The 24,057-nt window shown below is 40.2% G+C and overlaps 1 protein-coding gene across 1 annotated transcript in view; it reads right to left on the bottom strand.

The window, feature by feature from the left end:
* Positions 1-24,057, bottom strand: part of BRIP1 (BRCA1 interacting helicase 1) — a 78,799-nt gene that overhangs the window by 47,474 nt on the left and 7,268 nt on the right. Inside the window, exons 7-15 of the mRNA XM_053995707.1 lie at positions 22,665-22,955; positions 21,993-22,211; positions 21,499-21,698; positions 18,546-18,678; positions 17,856-18,007; positions 17,603-17,774; positions 17,352-17,489; positions 16,824-16,985; positions 50-209 (exon numbers count right to left, since the gene is read on the bottom strand). Of these exons, the coding sequence (XP_053851682.1) occupies positions 50-209; positions 16,824-16,985; positions 17,352-17,489; positions 17,603-17,774; positions 17,856-18,007; positions 18,546-18,678; positions 21,499-21,698; positions 21,993-22,211; positions 22,665-22,955 (1,627 nt within the window). The remainder of the gene's footprint in view (positions 1-49; positions 210-16,823; positions 16,986-17,351; positions 17,490-17,602; positions 17,775-17,855; positions 18,008-18,545; positions 18,679-21,498; positions 21,699-21,992; positions 22,212-22,664; positions 22,956-24,057) is intronic.

The following is a 24,057-nucleotide window of genomic DNA, read 5'->3' as shown; positions in this document are numbered from 1 at the left end:
TTTACTTGAAGAGTCTGCATCAACTATTTTGAATGGCTGAAAAATGTACCTTTTTCTCCTTTACATCTGATTGCATCATAGTAGATTTTCAGCAGCTCATCAAAGTCACTCTTGGCCCCTCCCTGGGGCTCTGCAATGACTGTTTTAACATCCTCCAGCTTCCTCCACAAGCCAGTGTGCATCCACCGATCCTTTAACTTGTCCAGCATCTGAAAACCAACAGGAAAATCCATGTCAACCACTGGAACTGCTCAAATAAAGCACACAAAGACATTGCTTTCAGTGAAGTTATATTATTCAGTTTTTGTGTTTGTAAATGCAAGTTTTCCTACCATGCACAGAACCTCAGCTGTGCAGCATTTGGGAAACAGGGGGGACATTTATTTTGCTAATTGGAAATAATACAGATTTTTGAGTTGTCAAAGCAAAACTCTCTAACTCTATGACAGTGGCCATTAAAGAGCATCTTGTGGTATTCCTCAAAGTAGAGGAATGTCATGCAAAAAAAATGGAAGCTACCTGGTTTTTGATTACTAAGTAAGATCAGAAACAAATTCCAAATTAATTTGAAACAAGCCTTTGTATCTTAAATTTCCAGAACATTTCAATACTTGAAAATTTACATAGAGAAGTTGGGGGAGGAAATATTGATGTAGGATTTATCAGCCTCCTCTGCTTCTTGAAGAGCCCTGCAGCTTTGTTACACCTCCCAAATTCTGAACTGTGCACGTTTCACTCCAAATCAGATCATGTTCAAATAAACTTATCCCACTTTTAATGCAAGTAGTGAAAATGTTGCGTTACAGAAATCAAAGTTTAAAATTAGCCCAGAACCTGAAGTCAGCTTGGTGGGGGTCATTTAGCAAATGCATCAAGTTCTACATTGAATTTTATCAAGTCAGGGAGCAAAAATGTCCCTCCTTGAGCTGCACAGTGCTGCCCTTGAGAGAAGGGCAAGGCAAGCAACACATTCCAGGGTGAACCAAGGAGCTCTGGGTCAATGGACAGAATTAAATCCTTTATTTCACCCTTTTGCTGCTCAGTGATCTTTAGTGAGTTACTGACTCTGTGCAGTTCATACATGAGATTCAAACTCACAGATCCTGCAGGAAGGGCTGTGCTCTTGCTGTGTCTGCACTTCCCTCCACTCCCCTCCTGAAGACTTTTCCATATTTTGCTCCAGGCTACACAAACTGCTCCATCTGGAACCTGCACTTGCCCTGCTTCATTCCTCCAAAAGCCACAGCACCCCTTCACTGCAGCCCACTTGTTTCCAGTGCACTCCAGCCAAGATCCCAGGATCTTGAATGGGTGATTGTTACAAAAATAATCTGTCCCGTGTCCAAACCCACAGTTTAAGTGCTACAGTGAAGCAGAACTAATGACAACTAATTGTTGTCACATTTGAGAATTTATAGGAAACTGGTTACAAGGCCCTTTGCATTTTTCATGTCCTCAGCATTAGAGATCTGAACTCATTCTCTGACATGAAGAATTTGGATGGTTTTCTCACAAGAGGGGACAAATGCTGTTATTTCACATTTCCCCTGTTTTGTCCCAGCCTCTACTCAGGGAATCACTCTTGCTTTACTACTGATGTGACACCATTAGCAAGTAAGCACAGAGAGTAAGTGATGAGCAGTAGGAACAGTTTCACCCACACAGCTGTAGCTGCAGAATAAATAATTTCTGCTAAATGGGTCTGTCCCCTTCCCTCCCAGCTCTGTCATTTCCTGGCAGCATCCTGTCTGTAATCTCTTTTTCTAGCAAGGCTGTAATCCTGTGACTGAGCAATGAGTGTCCATCTTGCCATCCCAGCCTGCCACTGCGGCCTCAGTTCTTGGATGTGATGTGGAGATAATTCTGGGAAAGCAAAGAATCAAACACATTACAGCTCTAAGTACATCCATTTGGGATCTGCCAGGGACTGTAACATCATTAACTTCCCAGATTTCATTCCTGCTCCTGTGCAGCTGGGGCTGCCTGGGCCCCACTCAGCAATCCCTGCTGAGCTGGCTCCTGGCACTGCCAGGCATGCCAAGGGAGAGAACACAGCAGACACTTGGGGAGAGCTGAATTTCACTTTTACATTCATAAAACCATCCAGCCTTTGACTTGCAAGGGTCACTCACCCCTGATTTTCTCCTCTCCTCTTCTCCCACCCGTGGTATTTCTCACCAACACACCCCTAGGAAATGTTCTTGCCAGAAGGGCAAGATTCCTCACAAAAATCCCTTAATCCCTCAATTCCACCATATTTCTCTCCTGTTTGAAAGAAGTAACATTTATATTCAGAACTGCAAAGATGGCAGGAAAAAAACCTTCATCTAAATTCTTAAGAAAACATCTTTTCTCTTTGTGGCTTCCCCAGCCCCTCCAGGCAAGTCCCTCTTGGACCAAGCTTCAGCTTTCATTGACAGCAACCATCACAACAAAAATCTGTGATTTTGATGGAAATATGGGAATTATTCATGAAACCTTTGGCAAGAATGGAGCAATTAATTTAATTCACACAACAGCTATTACCTCTTCCATTAATGGAGTTTGCTAGATATGGAAACTTTCCTTGTATCCATAAAAACACAGGACCCATGGCATGACCAGACACTAAAACAACAAGAATTATGGAGCTGACTGAATACAAATAAATAAAATATAGAACACACACATGCCTCAAAAGAGCCAGGAACCAAGAGCGGGTTTCTCATAAAAAATTATTTCACTTTGGGTTGGAAAAGTGCAAATGGGAGCAAGATCTAATGCCAGGAATCACAGGAAGGAACCATTAATGCCCCCAGTCAGTCACTCCTCCCACCCAAGGGAATAATAGCTCCTGCACTGCAAGGCAGCCTGTGTATATTTTATTAAATCCCTTAAAAATGGATTCTCAAATGGTTTATTAACAAATGGTCTTCCTCCAAGAGAGCAGAAAATCTTGTTAGAAAGAATCTGTCATCTTCCCATGCACTGAGGGATGTTTACTGGGATAGCTTTTCTCTTTTATTCCTTTCTGCAATTTACAGACACCTGTAAGCTATGATCCATAAAAACTTGGAGCTCAGTGTGTAGCTCTACCATCCATCTCTGCCAGCACTCTCTTTTGAACAGTTTTTGGAGTGTTCTGGAACTTTGGGGATGAGGGGAGCTGTTTTCTCCTTCCATTATGCTGCACTCCAAGGCCAAACCCTCCCGTGTGTGCCCACAGAGGAGCAGCTTTGCCCTTTTCCATTTGCTGCTTTGTTTTATCCAGTGCCAAAAATCACATTAGGGGGCTCCCAGGTCATGAAGCAAACCCAGAGATTTGTTTAATGTATTTCACCCTAAGGCAAGTTGATTGTAATTTCCACCATTGGATCAAACTTGGGGAGTTAATTTCAGGTTGCTGGGATGTGCTTTTCCTGCAGGATCCATCACCTCCTGGCAGGGAGCTGTGGAGTAGAAAATAGCTGAGAAAAGAGGAGGTCTAACAGAAAAATTCTGGCTTATTTAACTCTTGTCCTGCTAATTTCTTCACATAAAATATTCCTTAAATATTTTAGCATTGATTCATGTCATGAATGGATCACATTTTGTCAGCAGAGAAAAAATGGTATCACAGAAATAATCAAAAGTGCTTGGGGAAGCAACAGAACACCCAAAAATATCCAAGGATGCTCCAGAGCAGTACAGAACAAAAGGGATAATGACCTAAGAAGCATCTGACAGCAGAATAAAACAGTTCTGATTTTACTGGGTAGTTTAACAACTCTTAACTATTTAAAAATAATTATCATTGCAATTGCATTGTGTATTTGTGCACCTGTAAAACTACAAGCTGTTTTATTTCCCCCACATTTATGCAATAACTGGACAAAAAGTATTTCAAGGTGAACAGAACTTGCACAAACATCTTGCAACCCTACTTAAAAACCTGCCATGATACCCTAAAATAACCCCACTCCTTCAAACTTTGCTTTTTTTGATTTGGTTCTATGTAATGATATGAAGTTGCACTTTTCATTGTTATTCAAATATTCAGGTAATTGGAGGGAAGAAAGGGAAGAGCCATTAGTAATGGCTCTCTTTTTATTTTTTCTTAATAAAAATCACAGTATTGGCACCACTGTTAGTGCAAAAAGTCTTGAGCTCCCCAAGGGAGCAGCATTGATCTAAAAGCCTCTTCCCTGTGTTTGCTCCCAGGATTTTCTTTGTGAATAAGCACTGCTTCAAATCCAAGTGTGTCTCCAGTGGGCTGGAAACGTGTTTGAAGGGTCAAACAGAAGTTCTACAGGCAGGCAGGCAGCACAAAACTCCAGAGGTGGCAAGAGGAGCTGGGGCACCAGGAGCTGAGCTGCTCCAGCCTGGGCTCCCTGCAGAACTTGGTTCTGGTACAACAAGGGGCTCTGCTCCAGCTGGGAACCCAATGGAGCCACTGGCACTGACAGGGAGGGGCTGGCACTGAGAGGGGAGCCCCTGGCACAGAACAGGGATCTCATCCCCCCACCAACATGGAGAGACCCCCAGGGCTGCTCTAACCATCGTTCTGCAGTGTTTGTATGTTGCCAGAAAAATAACAAGTGGCACAACCAAAGAAAGAGGCTTAAAAAAAAAAACAACCTCTGAAAACTCTTAAATTCAGAGAGATTGTCAAATAGAAATGCACTTGCCTTGTTTTGCTACAAAATGTTTCCCACCATTTGGGCTGCCTGCAAAAAAAACCAAGCACAAGTTGTTTTGTATCACAGAACAACCCAGCCTCCACCTGCACCTCTCTTCCTTTTCAGTGAAAATAAATATAAAATTTTTTAAAAATCCCATACACTCTGACAGGTCCTTCTGCAAGCTGAAGCTCTTAGGCTGGAGGACATCATATTTTCCACTGGAGCAATGCTCTGCTGCTCTCAAGGCCCAGATGTTTTTATCATGGCTCTAATTGCAGAGGTATTGCATTCCCTTCCAAAAGCTTCCAGGAGCAGATTTGCTGAGTCAGCTGCCTACCTCCAGCTGGAAGTTTTTGTTCCAATCTCTCTGGTCCCAGGAGAATCACCTGGATCAATGTTCTACTCCCATTATGAAAGGATGGAACTGTCCCTATATTAGTGATAATCCTAAAACATATTCAGTCATTAAATCAAGGCATTGCTTAAACAAAGTGGCCTTAAATTCCTGTTATTTCAAAGGAACCCTGGAGAGTGGATCTGGCCAGACTTCACCCACTTTTTTTGGTATTACAGGTTCCAATTAAATTAATTTCTTCAAGGATTAAGATGGTTTGGAAAAGCAGAGAATTAGCAGAAATTATTTGACAGTTCTTGAACTAAAATCTTTGCCAAAACTTGGTACCAAATGATCCAGAATCCTACAGGATTCCACTGAGCTCCAGGAATACTGGAACTCTTCCCTTTGGGGAAGAAAAGGAAGATTTTACAAAGAATTTACCAATGTGGGGCCACAGGATCACTAGTTTAGTCCTTTTGCACCTTTAGTTAAAAACCAAACAAGTCAACACCAAAACAAAACCAGCAACAGCAAAGAAAGGGCCTTTGAGGTCAAAAGTGAACAGAAAGGAAACAACAAAAGGAAAAAAGGAGAAGGAAATGGAATGGGAATAAAAGATTGAAGGGACAAGAACAAACTGCCTGGAAGGATTGGTGTGAAAGGAAAATTGAGTTTCCTTCCAAAAATAGGAGGGAAAATATTTGGGCTAACTAACCAATAAACTCTAAAGTCCATTATCCCAATCTCTGTAATCACTTTTTAATAGTTCTAAGGTGCTGTTCCAAACAGCACCATGAAAAGCACAGTGTCCCTCAACAAGAGCAAAGAAAGCAAAGCAAGCAAAGAAACCCAACCACATTTATCAAAATCACCAGAATTATTCCACACTTTGAGAAGGACTAGAAGAATATTCATTCACCTCTGGACCACAAGTCATTTACCCAATTGGCAGAAATAATTTACATTTCACCTTTTCTTCTTCTTCTTAATCACCCCACACCCTTTTTCAAAAGGTCATTTTAATCATATTTTTCACCAAAAAAAAAAGAGGAAAGCCTCCATTTTGCTCAACACCCAGACATTTGCACTGCTCTGGGCTGGGACTCCACCAGCCAAGAATAACTGAGGCCATTGAATTATTTAAAGCAGTTGTTTGCACTCAATTAGATTTTCATGAAAGGTTAAGCAAGAAACTGATTCACAGCCCCTCCCCATGTTTATGGGAGGGTTTTTACACAGGACAAGGTATTTAAAATTCATTCATTTGAATGACTGAGCCCATGCAAAATATAAATGTATAAGGTAATAAATTTACCTTAATAATAATACCTTTAATAAAAGGTTATTTTAAACTTCAAATTTCATTTTCTCAGCTTCCAATTCTAACAGATTTAATTTCAAGAGAATGTGAAAATATCTGTGCCAAAATATTTCACTTCTGAAGTAAAGATTACTTTAAAAATAGAGCTTTAAATTCCCACTGTTAATAGGAAACTGGAGAGAAATACTGAACATCCATATAAATACACATGCACAGGGTAATCTTGTCTTTATGGACTAAAAATAAATTGATTTAAAGCAGAATTTTAATGGAGAGAGGCCACACAAGGATGGTTTTCTTATCAAGGAGAGGCTCCATCTGCTTTCTCCTACACATTTCCCATTTATTGCATCAGGGGCATCACCCAGCAAGGTTCTGAACCTGCCTGGCTCCCTCTGAGCAAATTCCACATGAATTCCTGCCTGATTTCCTTTCCCAAAGACTCACAGAGCCTCTGGAATGAAATGCTCAATAAGAGCAAAACAGAAAATACTAAAAAAAAAAAAAAAATTATTAATCCAAGGGGCTGTGCAGGGACCTGGAGCCATGTCACACATTTATTATTCTGCTATTTTACATTTCTCCCAGAATTCTGAAGGAAGATCAGAGACTCTGAATTGTCCTAACAGGTGGTCATGCAGTTTGTCCTCAGCACTTCTGGGAAAAAGCTGCCCTGGACTGGAAATCTACAGCACTGTGCTATTTCAGGAGATTTGTCACTGAATCTCTCTATTTCATCACAGCAGAAAATGACTTGGAAGGATAAAACTTTAAAACCACAGAGGTGTGAATTTCAAGGCTTTCCCTGGAAAAGGTGTCTTTTCAAATTGAGAAGTACAGTACTTATTTTCTCCAGGAGAATTTTAAATAAACATGACATAAACCCAAATATTTAGGACCAAGAATGGTGTTGAAATCCCCACATATGGTGGGAAATGTGGGGTAAAATCTGTTCTCATCCACACAGACACTGCAGGGGAAATTAAAAAAAAGGAGAAAATTACATAGATGAAGCTACTGTGCAACCCCACTCCATAATTCAACTAAAGCCTGACCACAGTGAAAAACTCTGTATTATGAACAAGATTCTGATCACCATGTGCACACTCCAGCACAATAAAAGGTGAATAATTCATCATCATTTTCAAAGGCAAAGTATGCATCACTCAGCTTGGGGGCAGCATGGGGGATTTCACTGGCAGGATTTTTCTTTGGGGACAATGACAAAGTGGCGCTCAGCAGCAGGAACCTGAAGCACTGAAGTGTGTTCCATGTGCCATAAATCAACACTGCAGCCACAGGATGTCTCTCTGCTCCCAACATACCATCAATTTTTCAATAACCCCCTTAAATAATGGAAAACGTGCACGGCGACAACAGTAATGAAAAATGAAATGTTTTGCACGCCAAAGATTTTAGAATAACACTGTTAATATGTTGCTTCTGCAGCTAAAGAAGCTTTTTAATAGAAATTTTCTCCCCAAAAACCCAACATGTTTGACCCCAAACAAGCTGGAGAGTCTTTGTTCAGTCTTTGAGCTCTGTGGCAGCTGGTTAGGAACAACCTGGTTCAAAACAGGGTTTCTTTTGTGGTTTTAAAATTAACCAAGACAACGAGTTCTGTGTTCCAGGAACTGCTGGTACATCCACCCTAGGCTATCATTACACCTTCCCATCCCAGCAAGGGAAAACCCTTCATGCAACGAGAGCTCTCCAGAAAAAAAAATGATTTTTAAAAGGATGGTTTAAATCCTGGTCTGGAATAAAAAGGAAAATGATGAACTGGTCATGGATGAAGTCAGCATCTCCACTGCTGCTCTTCCCAGCCAGAAGGCAAGCTCAGTCATCCCTGACCTCTTTGTTTTTTCAGAATAAAGGGGAAAAAAAACCCAAGGTTGTCTTAGTGGCACGTGAGCAATAAAGCACAGAACCCCTGGGAGAAGTGAGCCAAGGGAGGAGCAGCCTCACCCCGGGCACGGGGCCAAGCAGGGCCACCAGGCTCCCCCAGGAGCTGGCCCAGGCAGCTCCTGGCACTGGGAACCTGCCCAGCCTGGCAGGGTGACAGCTCTGAGCTGCCTCTGCTCCCATCCCCAAGCCAGTGTCCCAGCAGGAAATGCTTCATGTCCCTCCACCACATATATTAGACAATTTTAACTAAGTGTTTCTTCCAAGTACCCAATGATCCCTTCTCACTCCTTCCCTTCTGTCCCCCTAAAAAAAAATTAGAAAGAAAGAAATAACAGACTTTTCTGATTCTTAGGAAAATAATTTCTCACCTAATGATCAAAAATTGGAAGCAAAAGCTGAAAATGAAGTTTTTACTGTAGCACATTGCAAGTTATTTGGTTTGAAATATTTTTGCTAAAAAATAGTCCATTACTGTGCTGTAAAATGAATCAAAGTGCAATGAATACTCTTTAGAATACATCACTCACTAATTAAATGTTCTCACACAGGAGCTTGCTTACCCTAACAGAAGGTAAAACTGAGGCACGATTTTTCTGATTTTCTGAGACACAAGTTGTGGCTCCCAGCCCCCCCCAGTGATGTCAAATTTCTCTGAATTTAAAATAGCCCAAGTATTCCTTTCAATACATTTAATATTCAGATTCTTGTATGAGCTGTTACACTGCTGATGCAGAACATGCTCCCTAAATAAATCCTTTCCAGTTCTTTTCTCTCATATCTGGTGTTTTTCACACATGAAGAAGTCACATCAGGCACTGAATCTTTCACAGAGATGGCAAAGGGACCATGAACTCTGCAGGTTGTAAAGGTTCATTTAACATTAATGTTAAAATAACCTGGGCAGGATACACCTTCTTAAGAATGATGTTGTTTATGGATATTATTCCCTGTTCACAACTGTTTTCCTTCCCTTTTATTAAAAGTTCCTGAGGAAAAAAGAAATGTTCACTCTGTTATTTACTACTAGGACTCCATCATTCACAGAGTGCAAACTCCTTGACTGTGAAAACTCATTTTCAATGCAGTTCCTACTTAAATAGGAGGAAAAATATGCAAGCAGCAAGTGTTAATTACAAGGGAAAATGGAGCATGTGTTAACGAGCTACAACAATTCAGCTTGCAGCACTTTGACAAGTCAGAGCTCAGAAGTGAGAAACAAGAATAGATTTTTCGTTTATTTTCCTGATGCTGTCTGCTCAGGGTATTTAAATTAACAGTGTAATAAATTATTAAACTGCCCAACTCTCAGGGTGTGAAATTCACAGGCCAGACACTCATCTGCCAGCATGGCAGATAATTTTTTTAGACATAATATCCAATAATCTGCCACGACTGTCGCTCTGGATTGGGCTTTATGTGACGAGCAGCACCAGCAGCAAGGAGCTGCTCTGTGTAAAAAGCAAGTGCCACAGGGCACCTGAATTATTGCACAGCCCTTGCTGGTCACCACAGCAGTTCAGCAAGTCATGAGCAGTGTGTTTGTTCATTCTTTGCAGGCTGGAATTCAGAGAGAGCATGTGGGAGCCAAGGCACACGTGGGAATTTCCCCTGGGCTGAGGAGAAGGTTCCAGCACAAGGAGGAACAGTGGGAAAGGGTCTCAGGGCAGAGAGAGCAAACAGCTCCAGCCCCTCTGCTGCTGAGGCTCTGCACAGCACAGGGGTCACAGCAGGGCATTCCTTTCATATCACCTCACCCACATTTCCAGTCACCCAGAATATTCACCTGAGTGCCTCTCCAGTTACTTGGTTAATTCACAGTCAGACAGAGCCAGTTAAGGATGCTGCAAACTCACACCAAGAGCTTCAGAACATCAGCCACAGTGAAAAAAAATCAGGATTTCCAGAGGAAGATCTTTATAGATTCTCCAATTACAGTCAACCACTGGAAAGCATATTAAAAAAAAACAAACAACCCAGAAACAAGAAAATGTTTCATCCCTGAGACTGAAAACATAAAAGGATAATCTTGGAATGTACAACATCATCTCTTCCCTTGAGCTGTCTCTGACACTTCTCTGACCTCCTGATGAGCCACCACAGTTCACAAAACCACCTGGAAACTAACTAGGAAAAAAAAATGAATAAAAAGGATAAAAACTTTTTCTTTGCTCAGGAGATCCACAAAGCAGCACAAGAACAGTCACAGGGAAGGGGGGAAGAACCTGCTCATTGAGCCACAGGCTCCCAGATCATCTCCTCTAAGGTCTCAACACATCTCTAACATTTGGATTGTCTCTAATTGCCCAGAAACCAGGAAAATCACCCCATAACTGCTGTGTACATCTATGATCCTCTCATACCATTTAAGAAGAAAAACACATTTTGCAATTATCCAGATTGTCAGTTACCATCTCCAAAGATAAAATTTTATCTTGGCCTGCTGTTGGTAACCAAGCAGTGGTGGGGAAAAAACAACCACCAAAAATAACAAAACTCAGACAACTCAAGGTCAATTAATTCTAAATGAAAACCTTCTAATAAATCATTAAATTTTAGGAGAACTTCAACTACCCAACACTTCAGTTATTCCTCTGCAGAACCCAGCACTATTCTGGCTGTGAGTTTGCTGCAGCCTCTGTAACTCCACAAGAAATGATCCTGCCAGGGTGTGAATTGCCAGCTCCACCTGCAAATTTAATTTGGCACAGCTGGATTGAACTGATGACATTAAAGATAAATATTATATACCTGCTTATAGAAAAACTCTCATTCCAATTATTTTTGTATGGAGTTTATCATTCCTTCTGCTCCTGGTTTTTTTTCTATTTGAAGCAATTTCTCAACAGTGCCCAAAGCAGAGCAAAGTGTTGGGAGGGAATGGTTAAAATTTTCCCTCTCACACTTTGACAGACATTTCTATGCCCAAGTCAATGGGAAAAGCAAACTGTAGACTTCAGGAATCACATTAGGATTTACAGAGCTCTTGGAGCTCTCAGAAGGCACCTCAGATAATTGTATTTCTGGATGACTGTGAGAGCATCAATAGCTAGACAGTTTATATGACTGATATTGAAATGATGGAAAATAGAGAATTCAACTGAAAGTAGATACTGTATATGATTAATGGGAACAAAAATCCCATAAAACATAAAGAAGCTGAGATAAAGTTCAAAAAGAAAACTACCAGTGCAGGGGAAGAGCAAAAAACAAGCAATGAAGAAATAATATGGACAAGGAAAATGAAATTCTATCTACGTTTATTAGGTGCAAATGTTGAAATGAATAATTTGGGAGCCATTAGAACTCAGCTTTTTTTTGGAGCTCATTTTCCCCAAACCATGGCCATCAGACAGAAATCACTTCCCCAAGATTTCCATCAGAGGAAGGACAAAGGACAAGCTTTAAACCTGGCAAGGAGTCTCCCCTTCCAAAGAGAAATAAAACCCCAAAGGGTCGCTGTGGTGTCAGAGCCCTCTCGGGGCAGCACCAAAACAACTCCTGGCACTTCCAGGGCACTGCTCAGCCCAGAGTGCCAGGACAAGCCCCAGGTGCCCCTCAGGGGTGGTTTCATTACTCCTCCCTCCCCCTGCTCTCCTCTTAGGCAGAAGTTTGAGGCAGAAGGGTGCCAGGATCCTGTCCCTAAAGCCCTCTCCAGCTTTGGGGTCTCTCTCTCTGTCACAGGGCCAGTGCAGCAGTTTGGCTCAAACAAATGAGGCTTCTGGAGAAAGAGAAAACCTCTCCCTTGGGAGCAGAAAGCAAATGCTGGGCAGAAAGTGAGCATCATTATTAATTTACAATTATTTTGTAACTTACTCCTGAAATGCCAAAAGCATCTTCCTTTCCATGCCAGAGATGCTGGGCATTAGCTGCAGTCAAAACATCTAAAACTGGATGAAACATTGAAACATTCTCATTTCCTGCAGCATTTTCCTGCAGCATTTTCAGGCTGTAACCGTGTCAATTACATTCTCTAACACTAATATTATGCAGAAAGTTAATGTTGATGTAACTTTAAAGAAGAAATTTCTGTCATAAATGACACGAACAGATCCCTACACCCTGCAAATATTTACACACAGGAGTAAATCTCTTTTTCAAAGCCCTCCTACAGCTGTCAACAGGAGCATCAAGGAGATTATTACTCCTGATGAAGCATTTATTCCTGCATATAATACAGAAATATACCCAACAGAAAAAGTTCAGCATTTTTATGGAACTCAGTAGATAATTCCTCAGAGCCCCATCTGTGGTGCAAAGAACTATTTTCCTATTTAATTTCAAATTCACCTTTTAACTGCATGAACCTAATGGTTTCCAATTATTCCTCTGTACATAATACAAGCAAAAAGAGGCTGTGGAATGTTTCTCTCTTATCTGGATATTGTCATTTTACTGTCTCAAACTTCTAAAAACAAGCTTTTGGCTGGGGAGGAAATCAGCCAGCATCAGACCTAGTGGGGAAACCCTGCACTTGCTCAATGTCTGTGGCTCTTACATAGTTCCAGATGTTCAGAACATTAATAATGCACTAACTCAAAACCTCTTTTTGAAACTTTAGAATGTGCAAATTGCATTAAAACCTCTTTGCCCTCATTAATGGTATTGTTACAATCCCAGTACTCTGGAAAATGTTTTTTGGCATTTGTTTAACTTTGTGATATTGCCATTTACTCATTTTAACAGCCAGTGTTCAAATCTTAATGCTTTTAATAGGCTGGGCTAAACAGACTACCATCCTTTGGAAATTTATTGAAGTAATTTATTAAATAAGTAAAAGTTGTCTGAAAGCAGCATTGCTTTGTTTTATTGATGGCAGAAAAAATGGGTTTCTTATAATTTATTTACAAACCCATGTTTCAGGAAAGTTTTAGAAATGAAAATACTGTCTTTTCAGAGTTTTATTCATTGTCTGTTACTGAAACACTTCTTGAAAACAAGAATTTCTACCAATCTCATGTATCTCAGTAAGAAAAGGCTCTGTCTGAAATGAAGAAGAGCCAGACATTGAGAATTAATCATGAAATGATATCCCTCCCTCAGCCTGCCACATCTGAGGGTGCCACATTTACGTGATGCCAGGGTTTAAATCCATGTGGACACAGCCAGAGGTTAAACTCAGGTCCCTCCTGTTGATTCCAAATCATTCTCCTGAACATTCTCAGTCTGTTGAAACCAGCTCCATGCTGCTCAGAGTTAATTAATATTGTTAATTCCTGCCTGTCTGGAGCTGTGGGAGGGTGCCAGGAGTGGTTTGTCAGCACAAGGGCAAACAACACCTGCCTGAGACTCCTCTGCAGGTTTGGTGGATACCTGACACAGGGAGAGGGAGCCAAGCAACAAGGAGAGGAGCTCCAGCCCAAAGGGATTTGCTGTCACCCAATCCTGGCTGTTCCCACTGCAGAAAACATCAGCAGCCCAGAGAGCAGGAAAATGGGATGAGACTGACAGAGCTTCAACTCTGAACTAGCAGCTCCTGAAGTTATGAGACAAAAAAAAGCTCAGCTGTGAAATTCAGCATTTATTTTTGCAAGTGGCAAAAGTTGCTGTGTGTCATCACTAAAATCTTACCCCAAAATTCTCAAGGAAAACAGCAAGTGCAATGCAGCATGAATAATTTCTATGCTAATTTATGCTAATTGTGCCACTATTCTATGATCATGGAATAGTTTGAGTTGCAAGGAACCTTTAAATGGGATTCAGTCCAACCTCCCTGCAATGAGCTGAGGTTTTAAAGCAGAGAATTCTTATCAGCTCCTAAGTTTTCCTGTTGAAAACACTCTTTCAAACCCTTTTCAACTACAACTGTAAAAATTCTGCTTCCAAGTGATGACTCCTCAATTAGCAGACCCAAATTAACCAATAATGCCTCAGAGAACACAACAAACCAAACCAACATTAACATCCTTGTCCAAAGCATCTTTTGTTAAAAAAAAAAAATGCTACTAAGAAAGGTCAGTTAATTCATCATGATGGATTATCACTAAAATTTATAAGCATTAGCATTTTTCTCCTTGCTGGATAGCCTGACTTTGACATGACACATATTGAATGAATCATCCAAGATGCAGGCACCAGGCAAGATAGATCTTAATGCAGACAGGTTGGCAACATGAGCCCTAATGGGCCTTATCTTAATCTTGTTTAAAAGCATCTTAGATTTCTGGGCAATCTTTTCACCTTCTGATATTCTCTTTTATAGAGTGGTTTTTGCTGGAGTTGCTACTGATTTTCACATAAATGCATTTTTGCTGCATAGTATCACCAGTTTTTGCAGCATTAAAAATGATGGAGCTTTGGAATTTAGTGAATGTTAAGATCAAGCTGAGTTTTAAAAAGTCAATGTGCCACAACTCCAACAATGACATTAAAAATTTCCATGTTGTTTGTGAATTACCCCACATGAACCATCACAGACACCTATCAAACATGGGGATGCACAGCTGATGGGCTGTTTGCCCATCCATATATCTTCCTCCACTGCATTAACTCCATATATTTGCTATACATATATTTTTAAACAGCCACTCTTCAATTAAAAATATATTTACTCAAATAATTGATTAAGATAAAGGGAAATTTATCTGCTATTACTTTTTCCCCCCATTCACATTGCAGGCAGTAATTCCAAACTGAAATCCACTGTACATACCAAACTAAATTCCAGCTCCATCAAATTACCTGGACAGAAAGCACTTAAAATTCAAAACATTGTCCTTAGCCTTCCAGACAGGACCAAAAAAACACCTTTATTTGTCACTTATTCCAAAGTTGAAGCTTCAATTCATAAAACAGATTGAGCCATCAAAAAATCTGCTTAAATCATAATAGTGAGGTCCATGACCATGTGTATTAATCAGATCTTGACAGCCTTGAAAAATTCCTTTGAAGGCAGCAGCTTTTTAAAGAGAGGCAGCAATTTCCTATGAAAATCACTTTTGAGATGCAAATATTCTTTCTGATGATGAAACAATACTTTGTTTTCCCTGTATTAATGTGCTTACATTATTCTGTATTTTCAACATATTAATCTCAGACTTAAAGGCAACCCAATCCTGAATAAAAGTAGTAGGAAGAAAAAGGGCATCCATAGAAAAATATTGGCAATGTGATTTTAAAATATCATCCTTCAATTGTCTGCAATTTCTATTTATCAATACTTTGCTGGGCTCAGGGAGTGTTCCTACAAAGAACAGAACACTCAGCGTGTGTGGGGTGACCTTTCAGTGAGGCAGAAGGGCAGGGGGAGGAAGGCTCCAGAGCTGGCCAGCAATTGTTTTCCTCCTTTATTAAATGTCATTACAAAGTCTTTCTGTACTTGCAATTCACATTGATATTCTCATAAATATTTGTCAGGTCTGGATATGGAAGATCAACTCTCCAACATGACACACGTAGAAACATAATGCTGGAAACTGAGAGATGCTCCAGTTAAATTCTTAAATGAATTGGAGATTTCTTGTCAGATCATTTCCTTTGCATGGGAGTGCAGAGTTTTGTGAGGTTAAATAAATTTATGGTCAGTAATCTGCTTTTTTCAGGGGCTTACATTACCTGGTCTGATGTGGTCACCTAATGGTTACTGTCAGGAATTGCACTGTGGTTCCAATTCCTAAAGACACCCAGGCAAGAACAATCCTCCCTTTACAGCCTGCCAGTTAAATAATAAAAGATGAAGGGTTTCTAAAAAAAGAATAAATAGTTTTTATTTAATTTTGTAAAATATTCTCTGCTTAGGAACCTTAGGCATGAGCGGAAAGATATGAAATTCTATTTCCATCATGTTGGTGTTTTCAATCATTTGGTAGGATTTTTTGGACAGGTCTTTGTGTTTTGTCTGTTAAGATGATTTTTAAAAATCATAAATAATCATTTAAAATTTGAAAAGTCACACTCTTGCAAGCACTACAAGAAAAATGAGTGTGGGTTACAGAATTATCTTGCAGGTTTATATTCCTGTTCCTGACCATAAACAAAAGTAACAACAAATAGAGAAGAAAGCAGAACTATGGGGAGATCCAGATTAACCTTAATTAGATAACTGTTGTCAGTGAAATTAGATATCACATAGTTTGAAATGGAGAAAGTTGATTCCTTTCAACCAATGTCAGTGAGCAATTCCCCTGACTAAAGAAAAATACACTCCAATCTCCAATGCAGTGAAATGGAACAAGAAACAAGGGAAGGAGAAATTAAGTGGATGAATTCTGCATTCTGATAGCACAGAAAGAACATGCAAAGACATTCTTGCTGCTGAGTTATACAGAAAGTATCATTTCATTATGTGATTTCTAATTTTTTTCTCAATAAACAATTTCTAAACCTTCAGGGAAACAACATAAGGAAAAATTATGGATCTGTCTGGTTTTATGGTAATGCTGATTGAAATGATTGTCTGTGTTAACAAGTGCATCTGTTGAGAAAAACCAAACACGTTTGCTCATGAAAACAAACCCGAATGAAATAACAATATCATCCCACTGTGTTATTACAATACATTTATTTGATAAACATTTCTGTATGTTGATGCATAAAGCAGAAGATCACACAGTGCATTTTCAAAGGTGTGTGGTTTGAGGGGTAGAATCTGTTAAGGAAATTCCTTAACAGATTTCCTTACCTTATAGGATGGCAAAAAGCACAAGATTCCTTGGCCAAGTGTCTGGCAGACTGACAGCAGCAGGGCTCCCACCTCATCCTGGAACTCGAAGGTCTCTGCGTGCTGGAACGTCGCACACAACTTCCGCCCATTGGGGCCCGCTCCCACCGTGCCGACCCAAACCTGGGGTGTTCCACAGGCAGAAAGTTAACTCTAAACCAGGCTGGATAAATCACATCAGGTTCAGTAATGACATTTTAAGTGTGAAAGAAATATTGAGATATTTCTTAAATTCATTTCAGTACTTGAAGTGCAGTAATTGATGTGAGATGGCTGTTACCAATATAACACGAGAAACTTTTGTAGGGAAATGTGTCTAAAAATTGCCTCTTTATTCATTTGAAAATCTCCTTTTCCATTGCATTAAGCCAAGCAACAGTCTGGACCTTTCTTTTAACTGACAGAAAGGGTTTGCCATCACTTTTATTTGGCTTTAGTACCATGGGCAGCATCAGAGCTCAGGAGAGGCAACAGCCATGCCCAGTTTACCTGGGAATTCCGGATAACGTGATTCGCCTCCAGCTGAATGGAAAACTTCACACCAAGCTCTGAGGAAAAGGAATCCATGGGAGAGAGCGTGCCCGATGTAAGAACAATTGTTCTAACTTCATTTAAGTCAGAAAAAGCCTAGGTGGGAGAAAGAAAAGCAGGAATTTAGAAAATCAACACAATCCCTCTCAGATCTGATGTGTATTTGTTATCACTCAGAATATTTTATCTTTTCTTCACATTCAGCTCACCACAGCAGGGTTCAAGCACCAAAAATTCAGCATGTGGACAAGGGTTTTCTGCCTTGAACTCTTTTTGTGCTTGGGCCTCGTGAAGAAGGAACTTGTATCTGCACCATCACGTTGGTCTTCAGTCATCCAGGTGTAAGTTTGTTGTAGAGCAACCCTGTAATCATCTGCAAACCTATACAGAGAGAAATATCAGTAAAAGCTACAATTAAGCAATCAAATTGTGAGCATTCAGCTGATAAATGTTAGACCTGACCTGCTGTTCTCTTTGAAAAGACAGGAAAGGACCATGAACAGGCCTTTGAGCACAATCTGTGCTGCAGGGCTCACAACTGGCACCTCAATAAGTTCCTCTCTCCCATGCATAGACACTTTTTCTTCTTTTTCCAGAACAGCAACAAGATGTTTCTGCAAGAGGTAAATTCCATATTAATAACATTCTAAGTGTCTTCTCTAAACCAAAGTTAACAGAGATACAAGACTGTCAGCTCACTGCTTTAAAAGTTCAATTGAAATCCCTATAAAGTCAGAGGGAAAAGGACAAAGAAGGGCCAATGGAAAGGGAACAATACTTTCAATTTTTACCAATGCTTTTAACATAGCTGGCTTACACAGAAAGGAGGGGTAAACTTGAAAATAGGGTAAAAACATTTCAACACTCAATAAAAGTGCAGCTGGATAGAACAGGCAAAATATCACTGGCTCGATGGTTCAATTCAAATAACTGTATGTGAGCAACTGTATCCTTCAAAACATTGATTCTCCACAAATTCCAGTAGCTCGAGTGGATTACTCCTGATTTTCATCAGGAATCATTTTCAGACAACTTTTCAGCATTGCAGTAAATGAAAAGACCTGTTTCCATTTAACTTATGTGTATTTTAAGATGTTTAACACCCTCAATATTATGCATGGTGGTGCTCATTTATACAGCACACAACATTACCTGTAAAATGGGAAAAGTAATCCCAGTTATTCCCATTTTGTACAGAAAGTTGAGCATTTCTTTGCCACTCCACACCTTACAGGCAGTTTCATAGGCTCTCTCCACCAGCTGCCCAGAGCTCTCCTGCAACCAGCTGAAAGAGAGAAAAAGCAGAAATCATTTCAGCATTGATTTCAGAGATTTAGAGACACTTTGCACGTACAAAGCAAACCTCAAAAATTGCACCAGACTTCTAAGATGATGAATGTTTTACCACATGTAAGGAGAGAGATTCTGCTTTTCCTTTATGCCTGCTTTTTACTCTTGAACTCCCATGGAACTGCTTTGGATGCAGCTCATTGAAATGAGATGAAAATTTCTCCCCACGTGTTTACACTTTATATAATAGATAATGAAGAAAAGGAATTAAAATCTAATTTCCTCTTATGATATCTCAGGCTCATTCAAGCAAGACTTCTGCTACATATTTAAAGCCACTCATCACTACTCCAGTTGCTGCAGGTTGGTTTATCATCCCTGTCAACTGCTGACTTTCCAATTAAGAACAAATCCTGAGGCATGAAATGAACACTTTTCATATTTACACATGGAAGGGAAAGTGGGGCAATAAAGAGTGCCCATTTAAACCTACCCACAGGTATTGGCAACTGCTGCAACTTGAAGCAGAATTATAATTGTAATACAATGCAAAATGTGATTGACTGCTAAAAGCATGAGCTAAACACGGAGATCATCTCATTTGTGGCAGAGCTGGAATTTTCTCTGGGTGAGCATGTTCTCCTTCATCCCTGCAGTACCACAAGCCCTTGTCTCTGGTTAGAAAAGCAGGCAGCTCCCTCTCTCCCTCCCTCCCAGGAAAGGCTGGAGCTGTCTGCTCCATCAAAAGGCAGGAGGCATCAAAAAGACAGCTGTCAGTGCTGCAACAGCTCAAAATATTTACCTGCAAAACCAGTTCATCATTAGCAACTCAAGAGCAAGGCTCTGGGACTGTTTCAGTTCTAGATTTCCTGCCCTGTCACCACAAATAATCTGATCCATGGAACAATTAAAATATAACTTCCCTTCTGCCAGGTTAAATGCAAACAAAACCCCACTAGTACTGCCACAACAATCACTTCTTTGGCTAAAATTTGCTTTATCTCATTAAGGAATGGTGACCACTAACACAGGGAGAATCTGGCGTCAGCTCCTTAAATGTAGCATCAAAAAGACCTGGAATTGAAATTAGGACAAGGCCCCTGTGACAGGAATCAAACAGATTTACAATGGGTAAAACACTTCAGGAAATGCAAAATGTTTCCCTGTTATGAACTTCAAACACCATCACATACTTTTGAAACAATAAATGCAAATACATACTTAACACATTGGCCAAATATCACCAAAGAACACCCTAAACTCTCAAATAAATTCCATCTAACATTAAAGCATTTACTTGCAAAGCCTGTTAAATTATTTTTAGAGCTAAGCAGGAAGCATAAATAAAATTAGCTCGATTCCCAGAAAGGTTATCTCTGGTTTTGAAGTGAAAATTGCTGTATGGAGTATTTCCAGGAAAAGAATGAATGGGTGTTGCACACATGCCTTCAATTCCAGGAAGAGTATTTGCTGCTTCCCTCACTACCAGAAAATTCCACTGTTGACACAGCATATTCCATTGACCAAAGTGATCAGTCCTGCTAAATGTGTATCTCAGCAGCAGAGCCTGCCAGCACACCTCCACTGGCCTATCTGCAAATTCCTCACAAAGGTCACTGCAGCACCCCTGTGGCACTAAGCCCATCCTTAAGTGCTTTCTGGAATGAGGGCCCAGGATCTTTAGAAGTGAAATAAGACTTTTTTTTTTCTAGCTCCCCATGCATTTGGCAAAGCCATGTCACTGTGCAGGTGCATTTTACCTATTACTGGCTATTTACACCCAGTCTTCTGCTTTCCAGCAACTGCTTTTCATGCTGCTGGCAGATTTGCCAAGACAATCAACCTTAGTTTTCCTGATAAGGTTAAAAAGCTTGAGGCAATCAAATCTTCAGCCATGCTATTCTTATCTTTTACTAAAGTTTAACATTTGAAATATCCAAGGTAGGAGAATTGGCTTCTGCCAAGCAGAAAAAGTCCCTTGTCTCTGTGTGACACAAACATTAACTCTGAGCAGAGAGAGAGGATGGGAGAGTGAGCTCCTCCTGTGCTGTGCTGCACAGTCTATTGCAGCAAAATGAGTACAGCACACACTGAAGCAGAACTCAGTTAACTGCAAAGTCACTTGTAGCATTATTCACATTTTTCTGCTGACTTTGATACTTCTACTTCACCCAAAAGACTTTGCCCTGGACCTCTTGTTTCTTCCTGGACTTCTGTCCATTTTGCTTTTGTTACATCCCCTCTCATGATTTTCAACTTATGCCCAGCTCTTCCCCTTCCAGGAAGTTGCTTCCCAGGGAAAACAAAGGGCATGACTGACAAATTCACTTTCAGCTATGAAGAATTCAGTGGATTCCAATCTGATTCCAAGAACAGATTCCAAACCATTCCAAATACTTTCTGTCCAAGGCTCTGAAAGCATTCTATAAACATCACCTATTTAATTCTTTGACAAAATAATGCTATTAGTATTTGTCAAATAAGCAAACAAATGTGGGAAATACAAAAATTCATCCTATGAAAATTTTCATACTGAGCTTTATAAACCAGGAGTCCAAAAAAGCCACATAAAGAGCAGCACATCATTCCAGAGCACAAGACTTTTCTAAAGAGAACTTCAATGTTCCCATGCGAGACCAGCAGTTCCTTTAATAGATCAAACCCTGCAGATTCCTCAGATGAACATAAATCAAACAACTGCATAATTGTAAGTGTACCTTTGTTGCATTTTATCTGATGTGCCAGAGTAACTTATACCATCAAAAGGAAATTAAAAAATATTAATTGATATAAAGCAATAAGAAAGTTGCCTTACTTTATGAAGGAGCAGCACACAGCTCGGAGGGGCTCATGGTGCTTCTGCCTGATGTTGTTGTTGACCATGAAATCGAGCTCCTCTCGGGCAGCTCGCAGCTGGCTCTCGGTAACCCCGTAGCTCACGGACTCCCGAGCACAGTCCTCAATGTTGTGGGCTTCATCCAAAATGACTACTTGGTCTTTTAGGTTAATGTCCATCTAAAAAAAAAAAATTATTGTCTAGTGAAACAGAGTGAAAGACATGAGAAACAGCAACTAACAGGATCCTGTTAAAAAACGCATATTGTGCATCACAGTGCAGATGAAGCTCTTCAGGTTTTGAATCAATTTTCATAACCTAGAAAATATCCAAGGGGGGGAAAATCCCCAAGAATTATTCTATAGATAGTATTTTGGACATGAATGGGATCTCAGCTGACCACAGAAACATAATATTCAGCGGGTAATTTCTTTTTAACTTCAGTTCTTGCCACTTCTCACCAATATACTCACACTGTCCCGGATCTGTGGGTCCAGGAGATAATTGTAAGGACAGAACACGATGTCTGCCCCCACCATGAGCTCTCTGGCTGCAAAATAGGGACAGGCACGAAGCTTCCTGCCCAGGCTCACCAGGTCTTCAATGTCCCAAGCCTGGTAGAGCCCCGCAGGCTGCAGAGCATGGTGCTCACTGAGCTTGTGAACACCGTGGTAATAAGAGCAGGACTTGCCCTGAAAGCAAAGAAGTGCAGAGGCTTAGTGGGTACAAGAAATAAGGAAAACCAAGCAGGCTAAAATCTTCCAATGTTCCATGCATTTGGCTATTTCTCAGAAACATTTCTCACAGCTGCTCTTTATGCCAGACAATAACACCTCAACTAAATCCAAGTTTCTAAAATGTACATCAATAAAGGACACTTCTTTCTTCTTCATTTATAAACCCAGAGATAATTTAACTCTTATTACACCATTAACCTGGCAGTTATAAATCTTACTCCTGTCATCGTAAGTTTTTACATTATTGCTACTGTGTATCAATGTCTTCTAACAATTAATATTTAATTTTAATGCCACCAGGTGGTATTTAACCAATATAATATAAAGAAGTAAAAAATGTCACTCATTCCAGCTGTTAAATCTGACTTTGTTTAATGAATGCTCATTTTCTCAAACCAAATTACTCACATGTTTTCCTTCCAGCAACTCTACACACATTTCATTCCTGTTACTACTGTTGGACACCACTGGATGAATACAGGTGTAATCCCTGCTGGAAAGGATTGTCATGGGGACACAGGAATACGCTGTCCTCTTCAGCTCCCTGCTGATCTGGGTTATTTGCTTGTGTGTTCGTGTCCCAAAAAAAATTTTGGGAACACACAACCGATCTCCGTTTTCTTTCTTCTTTGTGTGACTGGGATCTTTATCAGGTTCTTTCCCAGAAGAACAGGAACACTCAGTGCAAGGGCCAGGAGGCTGCAAACCAAGACAAAAAAACGATGCACAAAATCCCACTGCGAGATGAATGTGCTAAATCTGCTTATGGTCTGGGAAAGTGCCCTCTGGGATAGCTGGTTCAGTCACCAGGGCTGCCCATCAAGCTGCAAAAAGGTCTGAAATGTTAAAGCACCACATCCTTCTACCTGGAAATTTCTAAAAAAAAATCTACCAGCAATCACAATTTTATCATAACCCAAACAGAAAGAATTATTAATCCAGTGGAATATTTACACACTAGAATAATGCAAATGAAGCTTCTCACACTGAAGCTTCAGCTCAGGACACTCCTGTTACAGAGCAAGAGTCCAAAACCTTCAATGAAGAAAACTTGGAACAGACACTCAAATTAAAATAATATTTTTCCTTAAAGCAAGCAGAAGAACTGAAGACAGTTCAGGAATTCTGTGTGCAGATAAAACAGACTACACCACACACTCTCCATTAGAAACATGTTTCCTGTGCCATTCTGCCAAAGGCCATCGAGTAACCAGGAGAATAAAAGAAACACAGGGAATAATTCTAAACAGAACCTAATCCTGTAAAATATTTGTCAAAAGCCTTTTTTTTTTCTTCCTGAGAAGCACTGCTGTCAGAACATTAAATACTGGAACAACTGACATGAAATTGTCATAATGAATTTGAAGAGACACATAGGAAACAAGGAACTCAAGTGTAACCATGTCCAAACACACCTCTCATGAAAAATAAAGAGTTCTTCCAGAGTCAGACAGTTTGTATCTGGGCTCCAGGTGGTAGTGCAGGTAACAACACGTAGCTGCCCACTGCAGTACTCCTCCCTCCCTTTAATTGTGTCAGTAAGATTATCCATTATAAACAACTGCTAAGTCATGCTGTGTGTTACACCACAATTCTGGGGATCAAGCTGTCTTCAGCTTCCACTCCAAGAAAAAGCAAGTTCTTGTTACCCTCAGCCCCACTCAGCCTTGTCTGCCATTAAATATTACAATACATGATAGAGAGCATGTAAATGTAACCCTCTGGAGCTGCCACTCACTGGGATAAAAGGTTCACTGATGTGCCAAATAAACAGGCCTCAAAGCAGATAAAGTTACACCCA

Source organism: Vidua macroura, chromosome 20 (assembly GCF_024509145.1).
Source record: "Vidua macroura isolate BioBank_ID:100142 chromosome 20, ASM2450914v1, whole genome shotgun sequence".
Lineage (NCBI taxonomy): Eukaryota > Metazoa > Chordata > Aves > Passeriformes > Viduidae > Vidua > Vidua macroura.
Note: the sequence above shows the minus strand (reverse complement) of the source record. Positions and strands in the feature narration are given on the sequence as shown.